Source organism: Littorina saxatilis, linkage group LG3 (genome assembly GCF_037325665.1).
Source record: "Littorina saxatilis isolate snail1 linkage group LG3, US_GU_Lsax_2.0, whole genome shotgun sequence".
In the NCBI taxonomy this organism is placed as follows: domain Eukaryota; kingdom Metazoa; phylum Mollusca; class Gastropoda; order Littorinimorpha; family Littorinidae; genus Littorina; species Littorina saxatilis.
Window position 1 is genome coordinate 39,677,826 of NC_090247.1, and position 23,440 is coordinate 39,701,265.

The window sequence follows — 23,440 nt, forward strand, 5'->3', positions numbered from 1 at the left end:
CTCAAGAGCTTCAAACCTTTGGAATCCCCACAGCTCAGATCCATACATTAAGATCGGGAGGACCTGTGCGTCATATATTTTAAAAAATACGCTTCTATGTATGTTGCCTAGCCTCCACAAACATCTTAGGATTTGGCCAGTGATTCCTTATCTTTGCCTTTGAGGCCAGATCGCTGACCATTTGCGTCAATGACAATTTTGTGGTGAAATTTAGCCCCAAGTACTTGTAACTGTTCACAACCTCTATGTCCTCGTTTCCGTACTTCCAGGCTTCATTTGCTGCCAAAAATCCTCCTTTTCTAAAAACGATTACCTTTGTCTTATCCAGGTTGACTGTCATGGAAAACTTATCCGTAACACATCAATCTGTTTCTGTAACCCGGCTGCGCTATAGGATATCAAGAGTACATCGTCGGCAAACAGCAATATGAGAATCTGCATCACGTCAGGTGTTAACTGTATTCCATGTTTACCGTTTTGAAACATTTCAAGTGCCAGTTCATTAATCAGGAATGAAAACAATGTTGGTGAAAGCACAGAACCTTGTGGGACTCCACATGGACAACGGAAAAACTCCGATGGGCCATCGTCGGTGCGAACACAAGACTTCACTCCTTTGTACATACTTTGCAGGATGTTCAACATCTTTCCGCCAACCCCGTGCTTGCGTAATACATTCCATAACATAGCCCTATTGACTGAGTCAAATGCCTTGCGGAAGTCTACGAAACATATGTAGACCTTACCAGATCTTTTAAGAAGTTGGGGGGTTGATGGGGGAAGGGTATGGAGGGGGGGGGGGGGGGGTAGGGTGATGGTTTTGGAAAAGTTGGGAAGCATGGTGTGTGTGTGTGTGTGTGTGTGTGTGTGTGTGTGTGTGTGTGTGAACCGAGCATGCATGCATTTTGGAAACACTCGAAAACGACGATAATGGCTTTTATTTTAATCAACCCGCTACTAATGACTGAAAAGTCGTCAAAAATGATTACTTTTTTCGGGTCTTATTCTTTTCTGGGCAGCAAGTTCCGACTGCAAAAAAACCCCAACTTCTTGACAACTATTACCCAATGACTGTCATTATTTTCCAAAAGGAATGATGCTCGTTACTTCAGTAGTTATCAATGAAAACTCGTGAACATGGGGATCATGTATGTCTTTCTTTGTGCAGAGCGATGGTGCTTGTAGCATCCACAACCTACTACGCTGAACGACCTGGCGTGACCAATGGCCCTCTGGTTGCTACTGTCTGTGTCGGAGGCTCCGGTCACCGACCACAAAGGGTAAGATGTTCATGTCATACTAATTGAAGAATTTCGAAAATAACTCCGCCGGGTTTGTTTGGGTTGTGAAAGAGTGAATACCCTTGCTTTTCCTCGGACAAATAAATTGACACGTGCTCCTGTCCACGTGTTTCAGACACACCCCTCGCTGGTGATTGGTCCCTCCAATGTTTGTCCGAGTAAAACCAAGGGTATTCAACGAAGGTGTTTCCGAAAATCGTCTTGTCAAGGTTGTAAGGGTTATTTCCGCAAAGCCAGTGTATTTCGAGAAGCATTAATTTGGTAAGAGGCATCTGTGTCAATCTGCGAACTTAAATCAGAAAAAAACATCCCACTCCGCACAGAAAAGTCAGGCTGTATCCTCTGTGTAAGTAAGTAATAATAATTTTGTTGACTTCTGCTTTAATCAACGATGAGTTTTTCAATACCTAAATTCTGGGACAGTCCATTTCGGCTCCGTTTGCGCAGTCTTTAGGGCTGTCAGACAAAGACAATCTGTGGGTTTTTTTCTCGAAAAAACAACGACAAAACACCGTGTTTATCTCTGTTCTACTCTTCTTGTCTATTATCCAGCTATCTGCAGAGGAGCGGATGGAGCTTCTGTGCCGGGCCACAGAACGTTTCAGTGGGCTGGAGGTTCACCAAAGACCCACGCTGCTTCAACGACGTCGTCTGGAGCCCCGCTATTTGGATATTCAAGCCACCGAGCTCGCTCTCAGCGCACGCCGCAATGACATCACCATCTGCTGTGCTAGGGTAAGCATATAAATGTATGCACATTTATGCAAAGGATGCAATTTTAAGGACGTCTTCAAAAACAGTTACAAAAGAACAAACGCGTGAGAAGTCTTTAACCATTTGTGCTTGTTAAATACGTCAATGAAAAGATACCACAGAATAAGTTTTGATGATTTTGACTACTTAGATCTTACAGTTTAAGAATCCCGGCAATGCCAGCTTGACAGCATTGAGCACACTCTACCAACATTACTTTTTGATTGATTAAAAAAATCATACTTAACATTTTGCCAATATAATGTTATTATATAACTAGCAGTTAAGCCCGGCTTCGCCCGGGAGTAAGCGGAGCCCTGTAGCAATTTAAGACGCTCGCTATCCCATTATCATTAGCTTTACCTCCTTTGTTTGGATACAAAAAAAGAGTTATCTCCCTTACCTTCTAGAAATTTCCGGAACTGTCCAGTTAATTTTTCATTCTTCATTTCTTCCCCTCATAGGAGCAATAGCGAGTCTCTAATATCACTGGCATGATGTGCTTGCTACAGGTGAACAGTAGGCACTGAACTGGTCTTGCACCATATTGGCTGTATTCAATAAATGGGAGGTCCATAATCTGAGAAAGGAAACAATGAATCAAGAAACTAAAACCCAGGTGCACATCTGCGGCACCTAGGGAGTGTACGTGCACACTATCTTGTTCCTGCCTCTTGCCATCTCAGAGGTATGGCGACCACAGACAAAAAAGAGTTATCTCCCTTACCTTCTAGAAATTTCCGGAACTGTCCAGTTAATTTTTCATTCTTCATTTCTTCCCCTCATAGGAGCAATAGCGAGTCTCTAATATCACTGGCATGATGTGCTTGCTACAGGTGAACAGTAGGCACTGAACTGGTCTTGCACCATATAGGCTGTATTCAATAAATGGGAGGTCCATAATCTGAGAAAGGAAACAATGAATCAAGAAACTAAAACCCAGGCCAGGTGCACATCTGCGGCACCTAGGGAGTGTACGTGCACACTATCTTGTTCCTGCCTCTTGCCATCTCAGAGGTATGGCGACCACAGACAAAAAAGAGTTATCTCCCTTACCTTCTAGAAATTTCCGGAACTGTCCAGTTAATTTTTCATTCTTCATTTCTTCCCCTCATAGGAGCAACAGCGAGTCTCTAATATCACTGGCATGATGTGCTTGCTACAGGTGAACAGTAGGCACTGAACTGGTCTTGCACCATATAGGCTGTATTCAATAAATGGGAGGTCCATAATCTGAGAAAGGAAACAATGAATCAAGAAACTAAAACCCAGGTGCACATCTGCGGCACCTAGGGAGTGTACGTGCACACTATCTTGTTCCTGCCTCTTGCCATCTCAGAGGTATGGCGACCACAGACAGACAGACAGACAGACAGACAGACACTCTCTTTTATTATATGTATAGATTCAATACTTTTTGAATTTTAGTATATCATTAAATTCATTTTGAATTTCCACAGAACAGCAACGAGGGGAAGAGGGCGTGTTTCGAGGACATCAGACGACGTCGTGTGGACAGGTTCTGTGAGGACGGGTCTCCAGACATCCCCTTCACCGCCAGCAGGAGTCGCTTCATGAGACAGAAGGAGCGTGCCTGCTGCTGGAGACTGGGTTAGTGGACCTCGTTCGATGTTTTGACTGTGTCTCATTATTATATTTAAGTTTTTGTTGACAGAATTCCTTTTTTTCTTAACTTTGTTCGTCTCACCACAATCACTCTGTTGTTTAGATTTTGTAATTTTTTTCAAGTGCATGTAGTCCTAGAGTTTACAAAAAAATGTAGCCTTGCCTTGCCTTTATTGCGTTTACACCACATGCTGCGAAGGTAGCTTTGTCAATTGCCATGCGTTAAATGTTGTTGAGAGGCGAACTTTAGTTCCAGGGAATACAGAGAAAACAGACGCAAACAAAATATACTAGACCACTTTTTCTTTCAAACACACAAACACTAAATAATATACGTTTTATTTATTTATTGAGTTGTTCATTCATTCATTTATTGTATGTATTTATTATTTCTTTAGTGAAACTTTTTGTGCTACAAAATGGATTTAATTTTGCTATTTAACATAGTTTTCAGATTGAACATTTCTCTCTCACGGGGGACAAAATACCGTCTTTCAAACGAGGGCTCATTCAAGTTCGCTATGCGTCGAAGTAAAAAAAAACCCACTAATCAACAGCAGTTTTGAGAAGTCTGCAGTTAGCACATTTTGGAAACCAAAAAAAAAATCTATCAATTAGCTTTTCAATCAAGGTCATTTTAATGGCTGATTATGATGGAAATGTTATCATTACAGGTGAATCTCGCTACACCTGTTTCGCTGTGAACGCTGGTACAAAGCATGGAGCGTGGTCAGCAGACTATTCCCTGGACGAGACTGACCCTCTCAATGACCTCGGCGACTACCCCGAGGAGATCCAGGACCTTGAAAAGGTGAGGAGAGAGTGGGGACAAATCAGGGAGGAGGGGGAGAGGGAGAGGGAGAAGGAAGACAAGGAAGAGGAAAGGGAAAAGAAAAAGGGAACACGAACCAGAGTTCATGTTTCCATCTAGCACGCAATTTTACTGTGTGGACTTTTATATTTACACTTGTCAGCGATATTTATATAGTCATCTTTTATTAACACAACTCCCTGTTTATTTGTGGTTAGCAACGTCTTGGTGTGTATTCACATACTTACACATGTCAGCAACACTTATATATGTAATCGTCACTGTATATCAACACATATATCTCCCTCAGTGATAACTAACAAAGCTCTCATCCTCACACAGGAATACGGAATGTCGCTCTTTGGCTTGGGCACACAGGACCCCACCAAGAACACCATCCAAACCACCACCACCGCTCCTACGACAACAACCACCACCACACCAACACCCACGACAACAACCACGACAACAACCACAACAAGGACCACCGTCAACCCACTCATTTCATTCCCCGCTTGGCCCGCCTTTGCTTCCAAATCCACAAACCATGGCAGACGAAGAGGAGGGAGAACTGGACACAGCAGCAGAGCGCTTAGCAGAGAGGCCACGATGACCGCTGTGACCGGAGGAGGTAGTCCAGCGGTGGACGTCGAGGAAGCCTTCGGTAGCCGCGAGCTTGACGAGCAGCAAGGAGGGAGATCCATCGACAAAACTTTCTCCAGTAAGTATGACAAAAGCTTGCTCAGAAGGATATTATAATTCGCCTGCAGAAGAGATTATGTTGACCAAAACACAAGTTACATATTTTTGAAAAATATAATCTCAATTGTGCTGTGTCATGTTGGAAGTGCTTTCAGTTTTCAGGCATTTGACTTATACGCCTCTTGGGGGAAAGACTGGAATGTACATTGACGAATAATTTAAGCACTTTGTGTCTAGTTTTGAAGCACTGATGCTAAAATCTAGGTTAGTTGGTTGGTTGATTATTGTTTTTTTTTTTATCGTCTCTTCAGCAGGTATTGCTATCCGATACCGATGCATGTTTGTTTCCTGTCTTCAAATCTAGGTATTTGATAAAACGTGTTATTTCGTTTCCAACTCAAAATTGTCTATTCTGTTTGCTTAAACTCTCCGCGGACAAAATAGCGTGTACTCATTCTGTCTCTTTATTTCTTCGTTCCCACAGAGCTGCAGAGGAGGATGTGGAAGTTGTCGCTGAGGACACAGTGCTGTGAGGCCGGTGTGAGCGCGGCCAGCACGACGTACGGGGACTTCGGTGCCGTGTGGGCCCAGTGCACACACAGTAGCGAGAAGCACGTGCAATCCAAAGGCCTACGTCGCGGTCACAAGATCTGCTCCACTCAGTTCCACCGGTGTTGCATTGAGGTTTCTGTCAGGTGAGTGTATGATGGTATGGTTTGGAAGGGGGGATGTTTATTGTAGTTGTTAATTTGAATATGGTGGTGTCAGAGGTGGTGGTGGTGGTGGTGAAGGTGGTTGATGTTAAATGGTATTTTTTGTTGGTGTCGACGTCGGTGTTGTTGTTGTTTTTGTTGTCTTTACTTTTGTTGTTGTGTAAAGTTTTCGTCCTGATGTTTTTTTTTGGTAGTCCTGGTGGAACTTTTACCTGTACCCCCCGACCCCTCCCCCCAACTTACCCTACTTTTCCATGGCCTGCCTCTATATTTGCACGTGTGCATGTGTACATAAAACAGCAACAGGCTTGTTCTCAGCCGACACAAACAGTGTAATCGTCAAGCTAGTCTTTCTCCAATGTCTTCAATCCACTGCCTTTCTCTCTCTCGCAAACTCATTATTTTCTCTTTCTCTCTCTATTCCATACAGCACGCCATCAGAAGTGGTGACGTGGAAGCCAGACTCGGCCTCCAGCGCGGAATGGGACCGCGACCGTCACCAGGTCAACAAGCTCTACCTCCCTCCCCACGCCAGGCTTCGTCCCGTCGCCATGGTGACGCCTGCCCAACGGCAGCCGGACGTCAGTCAGCGTAGAAGGACCAGCAGTGCAGAGAGGCTTCTCAGCGTTCGGCAAGCAGCTCTAGTTGAAGAGCTCGCAGGCTTCAGGCAGCCGGCTTACACCAGGTCATCTTCGAGGTTCGTGGACGAGCCTGAGATCGATGAGGAGCCTCAGCTGAAGCGCCGTCATAGTTCTAGAAGGTCCAGGAAGCAGAACTCTCGAGAGCGTGCCAGAGCTACGGCAAACCTCGTAAACCAGGAGAAAGAAAAACTGCGGAGAGAAGAAACGGATGAGTTTGACGAAGAAGAAACAGCCACCAAACGCCACACGAGGCGACAGAGGAAGCAGAACTCCAGAGAACGCCTCGGCAAGACTTCCTCTAGAAGCGAGCGAAGGTCCGACGACATCGATGACGCTGGGCAGGAGAGGCTGCGAGCTGCTCGTAGAGATCTCAGCGATCCTGAAGTCGAGGAAGAACCAAGACAGAAGAGGCCCAGGAGGCCTAAGAACGGAGGCAGAAGTCAAGGGAAGAAGCCAAGGCAAGAACCAGTCCAAACAAATCCCACCCGGCCTTCAGACGTTTCTGTCTCCTCAAGCCAGCAGACAAAAACTGCGGAGCCAGCGACAGAAAGCGCTGCAGAGAAGAGAAAGCACCTTCTTGAAGTGGAAGAAGAACAGCTGAAGTATCTCTTCGCCGAAATTGCTGAAGACATCGATGAAAACGAAGAGGAAATCCAGGAGGAGAAAGGTGACGATAGAAATGAACTTACAGATGACGAAACAGATGACAGAAGCGAAGATAAATCGGACGACTTAGAAGTAGACTCTGAAAACGCCGACGGTGAGGACGAAAGCGAGGACGACGTCAGCGAAGAGAGTGATGAAAACGACGATGACGTCACCGACGACGAAGATACAGACGACGCATCCGTATCACTTTCGAACAACGTGAACAGCAAAAACACTGAAGAGGAAACACCAAAAGACAAAGCTCTTGCGACAACACAACGGAGACCCACCACAAAAAAACCAGAAAGTGCCAAACGAAAGAGAACTGAGGTTTCGCAGGAAACCAAATCCACACCAACCAAAAGGTCCCGTGCTGCCTCCAGTGAAAGAACTGCCCGGCTTTTGCAGACGAGAAAAGGCCTTGGGTCCGAAGATGGACACAGTGGCGGTCATTCCGGAGGCCGGTCAGCTCGCAGGAAAAGAAAGAATTTCAACGCCAGGCGGAAGCAGCGGAAGTTTCGTCACAGTCGGCACATGCGCGGTGGGCACAAGAGAAGAGACCTGGACGAGACTGTTGAAGAAGATTAATATCAAAACCTTTGCGATGAGATTGGAAATCGATCTTTTGTTTTTACTTTTGCATTTGTTCTTTAAAAATGCACATTTACATTGTTACAACGGACATTTTTTCTTGTTTGTGTAAAGCCTGTCCTCAACTGGGCGAAGTCGACTACGCGAAATAAACTTCGCGAAGCTAGCCGCACGAAGCTTTAGTGCAGAGATGTCGGTAAAAGACTTCGCAAAGTCTTCGCGAAGTCGACTTCGGATGCAATTGAAGACCGCCTTTAAATTAGCAATGAGTTGATTTGCAATCGTTTGTTATAATTAGACGGTTGTTTCAATTGAGCCTTAATGGAAAAGCAAAGACTGAAACCTTATTATCCCGGTGTAGGATCCGGTCCGGTCCCCCCTCTGAAGTAGTCCCCCGGGGGACCAATTCGTGGCAAAAACTGCTCTATAATGGTCCCCCCTTAGACATCCAGCCTCGTTTTTCTTGTTACAATGTTAGTAATGTTACCAGCAATTTTAGAGAAAAGAAAGGAAAGAATCAGAGACTGGTTTCATTTCTTCTTATCAGTATTTATTTATTATTCATTTTATTTCATGTGATTTTTCTTTTGAACGGCATTATAAATCAGATCTATTTTATTTTCTGCAAAATATAGTCAAACAAAGAGATTGCTGTCTGTGCACTACATAATACCGGACGAAGATATAGATTGAAAATGGCTTGAATGCCTAAGAAAAACGAGGCTGGATGTCTAAGGGGGGACCATTATAGAACAGTTTTTGCCACGAATTGGTCCCCCGGGGGACTACTTCAGAGGGGGGACCGGACCGGATCCTACACCGGTGTGCAAATCGCATCTTTTCGATCAAGAACCATCCAAATAGCTGCCATATCATATACCTTTTTTGGAAGAGGTTGCATGTCGTGTCCTATGCAATTGTCATGTTTTATAAACGTGACTGACACCAGTTTTATTCAGCTTTCCAATGTTAGCTAGATTGCTTTTTGAAATAATTGCAATAACTCTTCATCTAATACGTTGTGATTAGTGTTTCTTGTATAGAATATAGTCAATGTTTGTAAAGATTTTAGTCAAGCAGTATGTAAGAAATGTTAAGTCCTTTGTACTGGAAACTTGCATTCTCCCAGTAAGGTCATATATTGTACTACGTTGCAAGCCCCTGGAGCAAATTTTTGATTAGTGCTTTTGTGAACAAGAAACAATTGACAAGTGGCTCTATCCCATCTTCCCCCTTCCCTCCGTCGCGATATAACCTTGAATGGTTGAAAACGACGTTAAACACCAAATAAAGAAAGAAAGAAAGTAATACGTGTGAGTATTAATCCATTGTTTTGTAAGTAGGAGCCATAGTGTTGCTTTGGAAGAATCAAAGAAAACAGAACTTGCTCTGAATTGTATACTATTGGAGATTTTTTTTAACGGAATGAATGTTTCAAAGGGGTACAGGGTACTCGAACAATTATGTGTAGTTATCTCTCTCCTTTTCACAGATTTAAGTTATGAAAAGTAATGGAAGTTTAGATCATGTGAGAAGAGAAAAATACAAGAAAGAAAAACGGGTAAAAGAAAAAAACCAAAAAAACAAGCAAAGCTTGAAAAAATGCAGAACCAAAGTTTGAAGAGGAAATATAGCTTTGCTATTCATGTTCTTTTAGGCTAAATAAAAATATAGGTTGGTTTAGGGCAACCCGACCGACCCTATTTTTCCCGCCGATTCTAAAACCTTTTTTTCATTTATCAAAAAAACAAAAACTTTTGACACATTTTGCGAACCCTACCGAGACTAAGGGAAGTAACCTCCTTCAAAATCGACTTAATAAAAAAAAACCACACACAAAAAAACCCACCTCTACCGACCCTATCTATTTTGGTCACGTTACCCTAAACCAACATATATTTTTGTTTGGCCTTAGGATTTAACCCCTTTCGTTGTTGATAGAAGAAATTGCGCTTGAGCACATGATTAAAGTTAAGCAATGCTCAAATATGGAAGTGCTCAAAACAGTTAATATAGCACAAAACAAACAAAGTTTATTGTTCAGCATAATATTGTTTTCTAAATTTAGTTGATCAAAGATGACGTGTCTTGTTAAAAGCGAATACGTACACGATTGTCAGCTTTAATTTCATACAACATTCTTATGCTGTGCCATAATATGAATCTCTGATACTTTTATTTTCTATTACCGTTTTATATCATCGCATGAGAAAATCGAAGATGCTATAGCGGGAGAGAAAGAGAGAGAGAGAGAGAGAGAGAGAGAGAGAGAGAGAGAGAGAGAGAGAGAGAGAGAGAGAGAGAGAGAGAGAGAGAGAGAGAGAGAGAGAGAGAGAGAGAGAGAGAGAGAGAGAGAGAGAGAGAGAGAGAGAGAGAGAGAGAGAGAGACTTGAATTGAATTGAACTTTATTTAACAAGGAGAGAGAGAGAGAGAGAGAGAGAGAGAGAGAGAGAGAGAGAGAGAGAGAGAGAGAGAGAGAGAGAGAGAGAGAGAGAGAGAGAGAGAGAGAGAGAGAGAGAGAGAGAGAGAGAGAGAGAGAGAGAGAGAGATTAGCATTACACGTAAGCCCTACATGATTGTAATGCATGGACTGAAAAGATGCCCTATATGATTTAATGTCAGATGGTCGAGCTACGATTGTCACTGCAAGGTTGTAAGTCGAACGCATACAACGGTTGTGCCTAAAGCATTTCCACAGAAACAACTTAAAAAAAACAACCTCACCTTATAAAAAAACCTAGAGGTGCTGCATTGAAGATTATAATTGTGGGTAATTGTGGTTTGTACATGTGGTTTAGAACGTTCTACGATACTTGAACAATCTTGTCAGAGCAGCTGCAACCGTGTGTTTTGAAATAATTCGGGTAGCATGCTGCTTTATAGATGCTTACAAATCATGTTTTACAAACATCAGTCACAATAAAAATTACAAAAAAATTACAATAACACGTGTGTGAGTGTGTGTATTTGAGTTGATTGCTGTTCGTCCCCTCAACCTCTTTGGCTTTGCGGTACCGTGTGTGTGTGTGTGTGTGTGTGTGTGTGTGTGTGTGTGTGTGTGTGTGTGTGTGTGTGTGTGTGTGTGTGTGTGTGTGTGTGTGTGTGTGTGATTATGTATGTGTGTTTGTATGCCGGTGTGTGTGTGTGCGTGTGTGTGTGTGTTTGTGTGTGTGTGGCGGTGTGAGTGTGTTTGCCTGTGTGTGTGTGTTTGCCGGTGCGTGTGTGTGTGTGTGTGTGTGTATGTGTGTGTGTGTGTGTGTGTGAATGTGTGTGTGTAAAACAGAGGGACAGAAAGAGAGAGGGAAATAGTGAGAGAAAGAATGAAAGACAGAGAGAGACAGACAGATAGACAAGACAGACGGACAGACGGACCTATAGAGAAAGAGAGAGATAGAGACATACCAACAGAGACAGTCAAAGATAGAGAGAGATAGATAGAGATAGAGAGAGAGATAGAGAGAGAGAGAGAGAGAGAGAGAGAGAGAGAGAGACAGACAGACAGACAGAGACAGAGACAGAGACAAAGAGAGAAAAAGAGACAAAGATTGACAGAGACATTTTTTACATCTCAGTTGACATCTCCTTGTAGACTGTGATCTGCTGGAAAAGTGCTATTTATCAGAAACAAGCAGTCAATGAAATCAATTCTCCCCTCCACGCTTTCTTCAGCACATCGCAAACTCTGTCAACAAATACAAACGATCGAATCACAGAAATGTTTTGCCTCTTTTCATGTTCAGTTGACAAATATGGCGGACATGCGAAAAATCTGTGCCGTGTTGTCGATTCTCCCAGAGTCCCTCAGAGAGTTTCCGTCACATCCGTAACACTGAAGTGCAATATTGTGTTCGAAGGGTCTTGAACCATGACTGATATAAAGATGACCTTTTTGCAGAATAAATACTTGTAGCAAATAGAGCGAAACAGCGAGACTGATTCGTCACACATTGAACTACAAACAAAAACGTTTTTGTTTAGTTTTTTTTACAAACCATGATCAATTTATACAACTATAATCTTAATACAAGATTTGCTTTTGATGGCCTTCTGCTCTTCACCATTATATTGTATTTCCATGTGACCAGAAGCAACGCCAGTGTCATTAACACGTTTTTGCCGCTGCAGATTTAATAAGATTGGTTCAGTTCAGACATTTCTGGAGACTAATCGTTCACCGACACTTAAAAAAGATACACATTCAAACACTTGCACGCAGTCTTCTTAAACAAAAGAGTCAACAATAATTATTATAATTATGAAACGAGAAAACAAGAATCATACAGTCGATACATTGACTTTTTGTGTGTGAAAAGTTCAGTAGGACGATCCAGCTCACTTGGTTTTATTTACTTTTGTTTTAGTACATTGTTTTTCTCCTTTTGTTTTTGTAGCCTCTGTGCTGCTGAGCTTATTTTGAGTAGAGAGGCATCCAGTCTGAAAGGACAGAAATCGTCCAGAGAGTATGGATTGATCCCGAATTGATCAATTTTATTAAGGTTTCATGTTTGCTTTTCAATATTCCTTTCATATGCTATTTGAATCTGCAAGCGCTGAACTTTCCACAACCTTTTTGAACACTTATTTTGAGGCTGTTGTGAAAATACGTGTCTGTGCGTGTGTGTGTGTGTGTGTGTGTGTGTGTGTGTGTGTGTGTGTGTGTGTGTGTGTGTGTGTGGTGGGGGGTATGTGTGTGTGCGTGTGTGTGTGTGTTTGATTTAGAACGGTTTCTGTTGAGAGAAAGAGAGAGAGAGAGAGAGAGAGAGAGAGAGAGAGAGAGAGAGAGAGAGAGAGAGAGAGAGAGAGAGAGAGAGAGAGAGAGAGAGAGAGAGAGAAAATAAATTGTCATACTGCATTTTAAGTTCAATTTCAAATGATAAAAAGTGTCAATTTTTAACATAACTTAATTTAGATCTGCATATTGTTATAATTTTGTTTAACATGCACATATATTTTAAATGAATTGATGAACCATTCAGCACATGTTTAGTTGCATTATGTGCGACATATAACTTTTTTTGAAGCTGTCTGTGTTTGTTTTATGCTTAAGAAAAATAGGCAGTGAGTTCCATAGGACCGTACCTGAATAAAGAAGGCTTGATTTGAAAAGGTCAATACGTGGAGTCGGTGTTATGATTTTTAGTCTGTTATAGTTCAAAATAAAATTATCACGTAATGTCTCTGGTGCATATCCTGACATCACTTTATGCATTATAACACCTTTATTATACATTAATCTTTTTTGAAATGGTAATACTTGCACATTTTTATAATCAGATTCTGAAGGAGTGTGATTATTTTTAGCATAATAAGCTTAACTGCTCTTCTGTGAAGACTGGCTAAAGGTTTCAAAACATTAGCACTTGCACAATCCCATACAGTGGATGCATAATCAATATTTGACAAGATGTGATTGTAAAAAATTTTTTTTGGCGAGTGGAGATTCAAGAAGTGTTTTAATTTTGATAACTGATATATTTTTTGGGAAGCAATCTTACAGATGGAATTAATGTGATCATGCCATGATAAATTATTATCAATCTTTACACCAAGGACTTTATGGTGAGACACTTCTTCCAATACTTGATTTTTAATATAAAGAGATGGAATGCTCGATAAAACAATTTAAGTCTTTACATAAATTTGGTTATGACCTGGTTCAGCTGAGACCTCCGTAAAACAATCGGAAAAGATAATTTGGTCGCTTTTCTGTCGAAAGTCAAACCTACGATAATTCAAGGGAGTTAAACCTCCCTACTTCCTTTTCCGTCTTGAACGCAGCGCGAGAAGACGTGTTTTTCGCAGACGTCCTGAGCAATCCGTGATCAGAAGTATCATTGGTGGTATCGTGTGATATTATGATGGTTCTGTTTGCATTCCCATGCTAATATTTTATCATTCGAATGAATTTGAAGAATCGGGCATCATGCACAATTCACAGTCAATAGACATGTGTGTGCTGCTGCTAACAAGGCCCGATTCAACATTCTTAGATCGAACTGATCAAAAGATGAAAGGAAGCCATGATTAAATGTAAATCTATCATCAGAAAGGTCCGTTACGGCATTCTTAGCCACCGCGTATGTCTTTTAACTTATATGAAATGATCAAAAGAGGAAGAAGTTGGCCAAATTGTAGATCTACATACTGCAGCGCGAGGCGGCAGATCATTATTTACAAAGGGATAAGGTGATTAAACCTCGTTTTTCCGCAACACCGGAACTTTGCACAGTGAAGGTATTTTCAGTGAATATATTAACAGGCGGTGAGAGGTGATTTAGGGTGCAACTTAGGGCGCAATTTTGACATTTCATTTCGCGCCAGATCTAGCCCTCGTTATAAAAACGTTGACAGTACGTTCTGTGACGTACACGACAGGCACTCGACGTCACAAACAGAGGTAATCAAGCGACAGAAAGAAAACCGGTTTGCGGGTAGCTTTTAAAGGCCCAGTCTGCCTCAATATAATAATAATAATAATAATAATAATAATAATAAGAACATTTATATAGCCCTAAATCAAAAACTTTCGTTAAAAAGGCTTGCTCTAAGCGCTTGACATCTAAACTAAAACGTCATTCACACTCTTTACAATGATGTACAAGAACTTCGTGTCACACTCTTTCATTCAGTGTAGCACCATTCACACAGTTGTTATTCTCTACAAGACAATAAGTTAGTCTAACATTTAGAATGTTCATAAGATGAAAACAAGAGAAAACCAGACTGATTAAAACAACTGTTTAGTGCTAACAAAGCATGAATCTTAATGATAACGTAATGCATGTTTAACTGTTAAGACCATTAAAAAAAAAAAAAAAAATAAAAAATAAAAAAATAAAAAATAAAATAACTTCGAACTTTTAAGAACTTCTTATAAGATACACAGCTCATCTAGATAAACACCAGAATGATAAAACAAAAGGCAACTCATTAAAACTATTAAATGCACCAATGTCTAAAACACGAAAGACTCAAATATAAGTTACACAGTTTATTAAAACTGAAACCGACCTGCTCAAAGTAAATCATACCAACCCCCTGCCCACCCCCAACCCTCCTCCTACACTAAATACTAATTATTTCTACTCTTAACTTCCCAACTACATGTTATCCATAAACTATGCACAGGAACATGTGTGTCAGCATTATGTGGCACCGACATGACTTGTGCATATCTAGCCTACAGCTAAGGGTTAAAGTTAAAGGACTACTGCAGTGAAAAATTATATTTATAATAATTTAAAACAAAAGACAAAAATAACAAGCTGAATAGAGATGGAACCGTTACAGAACAGGATGGCAAAATGTTGCGACTTTAGGAGTTGTGTTTCTGGAAGAGGTGAGTTTTGAGTGCTCGCTTGAATGACTGTACTGACTGAGAGTGGCGAATGTGAGAGGGGAGAGAGTTCCATTGAGTAGATGCGCAAAATGCAAAAGTGCGTTGTCCATATGCTTTTGATTTTGTGTGTGGGATGACTAGGGTGCGGCCATCAGAAGAGGAGCGGAGTTGTCTAGCAGGAGTGTATACAGTGAGAAGTTCAGAGAAATATGCAGGAGACGAGGCAGAGAAGAAGTGAAAGCAGAGAGTGGACAGTTTGTATTCAATGCGGGCTTGGATGGGTAACCAGTGGAGTGTGCGGCGAAATGGTGTGACATGATCTTTTTTTTCGTGCTTTGAGGATCAGGCGTGCTGCAGAATTTTGAACTTTCTGTAGTTTGTGCAGGAGGTAGAGTGGACAGCCAGAGAGAAGAGAGTTACAGTAGTCAAGTTTAGAAAGAACAAGAGAGCAGACTAGAGTGTTTGTAGTTTGAACGGACAGAGTATGGCGGATGGTTGCGATCTTGCGGAGTTCAAAGTATGCGGACCTACAGATGTTGGAGATGTGCTTGTTGAGTGTCATGTCTGAGGAGATGGTGAAGCCGAGGTTTCTAGCTGAAGAAGAGAAAGAGATGTCGGTATTGCCTACTTGGACAGACGAAGGTTGAGAATTTGGGAACTTAGTGGACTTTTCATGCACAGAAGTGCCTCTGTCTTATCATTTAGTTTTAACTTATTTTCTATTTTCTTATTTAATATGTTTATTAAATGACCCAGTTCGATTAAATGGCTTTTAATTTGCAGCCCTCGCAAAATATCCGCGATATTTGTTATTATGTTTGGAACATCGCACGAAGCGGCTAAGCTGGTTGCCAGTTCCTGATTCCCGTGGCTGCCAGGGTGGCACTCATTATTTACCCGACAAACAAGGTTCTAATATCAACTCCAGTTGGGGGAAGGAGTTTATGCTTGTATTCAATTTGTATTATTCCATCCCGAAGGCAGGCATCCCACCACCATATTTAGCAACGTTGCAGTGTCCGCCAAAGATGCCGGGAGAACAGCGGTATATGTCAGTTTAACATTCAATATTATCTTCACAGATACAAGCAGTTTGAAGTCCAAGGACACCTCGACACAGACGCACTGCAGACCATGTCCCCCCCGGTATATGTCAGTTTAATATCTCCACAGATGCAAGCAGGTTTAAGTCCAAGGACACCTCGACACAGATGCACTTCAGGCCGTGCCCTCCCCCCCACCCCCTTTATGAGGGGGACCCAAAAATAGATTAATCTCAGCACATTTTCTTTGTGTGTGCGTGTGTGGGGAAGTCTATCTCCCAGCAACATTCACAATTTACTCGTCATTCATGTTGATGGCTCATGTCTGACCAGATATCAGTTTCAGGCCGTATCGCAAAAAGGCAACCAGTCCATTTGATGGAGTTTTCATCCAACCTACCCAGGAACAGAACAGCCAGCGTTGCAGTCCCGATACAACCATAAAAAGGGAGGTGTTTGTCTTTGGTCGTTCGTCAGACATAAGACAATGTATTGTCCACAAACAAGCAATGGATGGAAAAGTATAGTTCATCTGCCCTTTAGCAACCAGACAACATAATTATGACAACAACAAATCGCAAATCAGACCAAGTATAAACATCTAAAATGCAATTAAGAGAATGCTTGCGCCCACACACAACCAAACAAACGTATATGGGTCCCGGTTGGGACAAATAAGACCGTCATCAATATTAACCTCATTTGTTAAAAGAACTGATTAAAACAGGCAGACACAAACCAGTATGCGCCTGGAATCTCTTGTTAGAGAGGTTTTCTAATAATCAACTCTTAGTTTCAGGTATTCTCGTTCATGGGTCAAGCTGTATGGTCTGGATAAAGACGCACCTTCACACTATCAGGAAGCACCTCTGCATCCCCCACTCGTTGTCAGTCCAGGCCTGCACAGCTGTAACGTGTTTCCACTACTATGAGACAGCAAAATACACATTTTACAGACATTGTGCTACATTTTGGAGCGATTGGCAGTGCCACCTGGCTGTTCGTGATCTGGTCACAACCTCGAGAATGTGGTACATTTCAACTGTCTTGATATACTCTGTCGTGATCCCAAGAACTAATGGTCTTACTTTGACAAATTATGGAGCTGCGCGCAAGCATCATAAATCAGGAACAAGGTAGCGCGGATCTCGCCGAGGCAGACCTGGACATAATTCCAACGATGGGGAAGGGGTCCAACTACAATCATCTACTCTGAACGTTAAGAGCTTCTTTTACATAATAACATATGCATTGTTCCTTAACCTTTAGTAAGCTGTCGACACATTTGCAAAATTCATTGATTTTAGAATTTCGAAGCGAAATGTTCCAAAATTGTATAAACCTGACATTGTTGTTTTGAGATAAAGTAAAAGTTGTAGACAGCGTACTAGAGTTACATTAGGGCACAGGGGTGGCGGAAACTGGCTCTTACCAAACTTTTGAGAAAATATGGAATAGCCAGTTTGATGGCATAAGTAGACATGGCTAATACAAGTAACTGTGGCTTACATAAAATGTAACATAGGCTTTAGCCAAGAAATTCAATGTAGACACCTAAATACAAAGGTGTGGTTGCGCAAAGCGCACCAAATACCCAGGATTCTGGAATGCCCGAACGCCGATGTATGCGGAGGTATGAACGGATACTGGGTCCCCTAGTTGTTGACCTTTTCTCCATCTACGAATGGTAACTAGGATCAGATCGCATGCTGGCATACGACTAGAATCTGAAAGGGCTAACATTTCCTTCAGCGGCCGTATGCACGCGGGGCCCGCTGCCAAAGAGCCGGAAGTCTTCGTGAAAAAGAGGGTGCGTAGGGGGTAAAAGAATCAAACAGTTCGTAGAATACGAAACTACCTCCGGTCCTATTACGGATTAGGCTTCTTCAGCTTAGGGGGGATAGGGATTTTAAAAGCCATGCCTACTGCCGCCTTTGTGCCCTTATTTTGCCAATCTTGCTTTATAGCTACTGGATTAAAATCCCGTCGAAGCTGTCATCACTCTTAAGTCAATTCATTGGGTTGTTGCTGCATGCATGGAGTGGATGCAAGAACATCTGTCTGTCTGAAGCTGAAGTCTGGTCATAAAACAATTTAAGTCTTTACATAAATTTGGTTATGACCTGGTTCAGCTGAGACCTCCGTAAAACAATCGGAAAAGATAATTTGGTCGCTTTTCTGTCGAAAGTCAAACCTACGATAATTCAAGGGAGTTAAACCTCCCTACTTCCTTTTCCGTCTTGAACGCAGCGCGAGAAGACGTGTTTTTCGCAGACGAAAATTATCCCACCCACCTCACCGCGAGAGTGACGGCTTATCCTGCTCCTAGCAGATGCACTGATGACAACTTCCTGGGATGAATTAGCTTGAATATATGTATGCAAGGGGGTAGTTACGTTGACCAGGTTACTAGTTATATACTATGTAGGTGTCGAAGGGGTGTATGTGAATGCAGGGTGGGTTGCCTCGGTCAGAATATGGGTTATCGCATATTAGGGCCAGAATATGGGTTATCTCCTATTTATGTGCCAAGAGGATGTGGGGGAGGGGGGGGGATTATGTTGGCCCGAATACGGGTTATCTCATATTCAGGTGCCTGGGGGGGGGGGAGATTATGTTGGTCCGAATACGGGTTATCTCCTATCCAGGTGCCTGTGGGGGGGGGGGGGGATTAGGTTGGCCCGAATAAGGGTTATCTCCTATTCAGGTGCCTTTGGGGTGGGGGGATTATGTTGGTCCGAATACTGGTTATCTCCTATTCTGGTGGGGCGGGGGGGGGGGGGGGGCTGTTGGACAGAATATGGGTCATCTTCTATTCTGTGTGCTTAGTATCAGTTAGATTTTACCAGGAACTGCAGTTACAAATGTTGTTCTTCTTCTATTTGCTTTATGTTGACAAAGGGTAATCCGCTTTCAGGTCTTCAAGGTTTGGGTTATCTCCAACCAGTTATACATGTTTTCTTTTAGTGTGTACATTTACTTGTCTGGTACTTTGGCGCAGTAGGCAGCGCTTTTTAATTGCACTGTCACAAGCTATTATAAACTCTGCATAAGTAGACATGGCTAATACAAGTAACTGTGGCTTACATAAAATGTAACATAGGCTTTAGCCAAGAAATTCAATGTAGACACCTAAATACAAAGGTGTGGTTGCGCAAAGCGCACCAAATACCCAGGATTCTGGAATGCCCGAACGCCGATGTATGCGGAGGTATGAACGGATACTGGGTCCCCTAGTTGTTGACCTTTTCTCCATCTACGAATGGTAACTAGGATCAGATCGCATGCTGGCATACGACTAGAATCTGAAAGGGCTAACATTTCCTTCAGCGGCCGTATGCACGCGGGGCCCGCTGCCAAAGAGCCGGAAGTCTTCGTGAAAAAGAGGGTGCGTAGGGGGTAAAAGAATCAAACAGTTCGTAGAATACGAAACTACCTCCGGTCCTATTACGGATTAGGCTTCTTCAGCTTAGGGGGGATAGGGATTTTAAAAGCCATGCCTACTGCCGCCTTTGTGCCCTTATTTTGCCAATCTTGCTTTATAGCTACTGGATTAAAATCCCGTCGAAGCTGTCATCACTCTTAAGTCAATTCATTGGGTTGTTGCTGCATGCATGGAGTGGATGCAAGAACATCTGTCTGTCTGAAGCTGAAGTCTGGTCATAATAGATTTTGTCGTTTCTGTCTTGTGGTTATGAGCGTAAACTTTGTTTTTGTATGGTTAAGAGACATATATGGTTTAACTCTGACCAATTCAGGAGTGCATCAATGCTTTCTTGGAGAGTTTTTGATAAATAATTTATGGAATGGTGACTAGAATGAATAGTAGTGTCATCTGCAAACAACTCACAGTTATTACGTATGCAAAGTGGTAAATCATTGACATAAATGGAGAACAATAATGGGCCTAAAACAGATCCCTGTGGGACCCCATATTTCAAAGTAATTTCATTTGAATATGATGCATTAGTAAATGTAATTTGTTTTCTATTTAAAAGAAAAGATTTAAGAATATTAATGGTGGTGCATTGCATACCATATATTGACAATTTCCTGATGAGAAGAGAATGATCAATAACATCGAATGCCTTTGCAAACCCACAAACAGTGCTGCAGACAATTTGTTGGAATTTATGTTGGTTAGCCATTGATCAATTAGATTTATAAGAGCTGTATGACATGAGTGCTTTTTGCAAAAACCAGATTGTTTTGGATTGAATAAATTGTTTTTATCAAAATGTGCTAGGGCATGTTTATATATATGTTTTTCCAAGGGTTTTGAAAGTGGTGACAGGATTAAAATAGGCCTGTAATTAGAGTGATCAGAAGGATCACCTGATTTAAACAGAGGGATTACCTTAGCTTGCTTAAATGCTGTTGGAAAATAAGAGATGGTAATGCATAAGTTGTAAATGTATGTCAAGGTGTCTGTGATTATAGGAGCAGCTATTTTCACTATTTTACTGTCTATTCTATCTACACCCCGGGTTCCTGTTGGTTTGAGATGAACAAGTGCAAAGTAAACTTCAGACACAGTCATGTGTTGTAGCGGCATTTCTGCCTCTATTCTCTTGGATTTGCAATGATCTATTAAGGTATTTAAATCATTTTCTTGTGTTCTATCAATAGGAATAACTTTTTGCCTCACTGTAGAAAAATTTAAATTAAGTTTATCAGCGGAAATATTTTTCATGGCAGTAGGGTGTGAATTAGAACGCTTGTTTGTTAATAGATTAATGGCTTTCCAAATTGATTTTGAATCTTGTTTAGATGACACTCGTTGCTTTCGCTCGCAGTTCAATATTTAAAAAAACAACTCGTGTAAATCTGGTACGACACAGCAAGCCATGTAGTATTCTCTATATACAATCGACACGAAAACAGAAAATGCAGTTCGTCTTCTAACTCAACAGGGCAAAATTCACAATTTTTGCTACGTTTTCAGAGAGAGAGAGAGAGAGTGTGTGAATAAGAAAGAGAGAGGGCGAAAGAGTCGATCGAGAAGGAAGTCTTTGAACGTGCAACTTCACGAGGTTGTTGTCCGACGTAATCTGGCTTCACACGTCACAATGTATTTATTTTCAGCTCAAACGTTTGCTTGAGCGACACAAAGTTACCTTTCATCAGGTTCATATAACACTTTTTCAGGGTTGAGTAAACATCAAAGACAACGAAAGAATACAATCCTGGCAGCTTTGCATGCAACAATGATTATTTTCGATACAACCACTTCCTCTTTCTTTTGAAAGGGTTTACTTTGTTCTCTGTTTTCTGACCTGCAAGGTGCTTTGAATTTTTTTCCGCATACCACAGCTTCTCGAGACACCATTGATGTTATGTGTTTAGACGTCTAGTGCCTAATAAATGAATCATGAGAAATAGTAATTAAGCCTACATACTTTTTACAGTCTAGACACATGCTGATGAGATTGGTACCCTTATTGTTTGTATATTTGTCTTGTATAATGACCTTAGGTTTTCTTTTGTTTCATGCACATTATGTCATCATTTTTCCTTTTTTTTTAAATCGAAAAGAAACTGCAGGTGAGAAGAACTAGAACAAGATAAGAATAAAAATGTACTCATCAGAAGAAACCAGCCACAGCAATCAATTACACAATAGGTCGCTTTCGACTTGCGTCTTCATCAGCGAAAAACAATAAAGTAAAACGAAGAGTAGACAAAATAGTAAATTTTTCTTGTTATCTTGTTTTAGTTTTAGACAAGCCCATGACAGTCAGTAGTTTGTTTGTTTGTTTGCTTAACGCCCAGCCGACCACGAAGGGCCATATCAGGGCGGTGCTGCTTTGACATATAACGTGCGCCACACACAAGACAGAAGTCGCAGCACAGGCTTCATGTCTCACCCAGTCACAATATTCTGACACCGGACCAACCAGTCCTAGCACTAACCCCATAATGCCAGACGCCAGGCGGAGCAGCCACTAGATTGCCAATTTTAAAGTCTTAGGTATGACCCGGCCGGGGTTCGAACCCACGACCTCCCGATCACAGGGCGGACGCCTTACAACTAGGCCAACCGTGCCGGTCAGTCAGTAGTGGGCATTACATGATTTAATAATAATAATAATACGAATATTTATAACGCGCACATATCTCACCAACAGGCGACTCAAGGCGCACATACACTCATTCACACACACGGAGACTTAAAGTCACTAACACACACACACACCATCAACCATTAAAATATGTACAGTTATTCAGGGTGGGATGGGGTGGGCAGTGTAGAATGCATGGATTATTTGGAAAAAAGGAATGTCTTGAGTGCAGATTTGAATGATTCGAGGGACTGTTGTTGACGGAGGGGGAGAGGTAGTGTGTTCCATTGGCTAGGTGCTTGGAAAGAAAATAAGCGTTGACATGCTGTTTTGAGTTTGGTGTGGGGGATGTTGAGCTTGAGGGAGTCGGCAGATGATCTGAGTGCTCGTGAAGGGACATAGAGAGAGAGAGAGTCGGAGAGATAGGCAGGGGCGAGACCATGGAGGCATTTGTAGGTGAGAGTGTTGATTTTGTATGTGATACGGGCAGGAACGGGCAACCAGTGGAGCTGATTTAGGAGGGGGGTGATATGATCTCTCTTTTTCTTTCGTAAGACAAGACGGGCAGAGCTATTTTGAATGCGTTGGAGACGAGAGATAGAAGAAGAGGGAAGACCCGCCAAGAGAGAGTTACAATAGTCAAGACGTGAGAGAATGGTGGAAGTGACCAGTTTGGCGGTAGCATCTGTGGTGAGGTATTTGCGGATAGTGGCGATGCGGCGGAGTTGGAAGTAGCAGGTGCGAGAGACAGAAGAGATGTGTTGTTTCATGGAAAGGGTGTTGTCTAGAGTGACTCCGAGGTTTTTGACAGCAGAAGACAGAGGGACAGAAGAGTCAGAGAGTTGAAGAGAGTCGGAGGTGGTTTTGGAGAGTTTGGATGTAGTGCCTATTAGGATAGCTTCAGTTTTGTTGCTATTGAGCTGAAGTTTGTTTTCTGTCATCCAATTCTGCACGTCAGTGATAGTGTCAGAGATAGAGGAAAGAAGAGATTCAGACTGGTCAGGGGAAGAGCTGTTGTGAAGTTGAGAGTCGTTAATGTAGACACAGAATTTGATTAATTAGTAACTGAATCACAGTGTATATGAATACGACTTTGGCTTATATTCGAAATGCATCTAGTCACATGATTATACCCATTCCACACAACCGTTCTAGGTTGGTTTGTTTGTTTGTTTGCTTAACGCCCAGCCGACCACGAAGGGCCATATC

At 42.0% G+C, this 23,440-nt stretch overlaps 1 protein-coding gene across 1 annotated transcript; it reads left to right on the top strand.

Annotated features, from left to right (window-relative positions):
- The first annotated feature begins 4,693 nt into the window (after window positions 1-4,693).
- Window positions 4,694-8,136, top strand: LOC138962342 (HIRA-interacting protein 3-like). The gene is made up of 3 exons (XM_070334119.1): window positions 4,694-5,212; window positions 5,678-5,888; window positions 6,337-8,136. Exons 1-3 carry the CDS (start codon window positions 4,843-4,845, stop codon window positions 7,781-7,783), a joined length of 2,028 nt encoding a protein of 675 aa, XP_070190220.1. The 5' UTR covers window positions 4,694-4,842; the 3' UTR covers window positions 7,784-8,136.
- The last annotated feature ends 15,304 nt before the right edge of the window (window positions 8,137-23,440 follow it).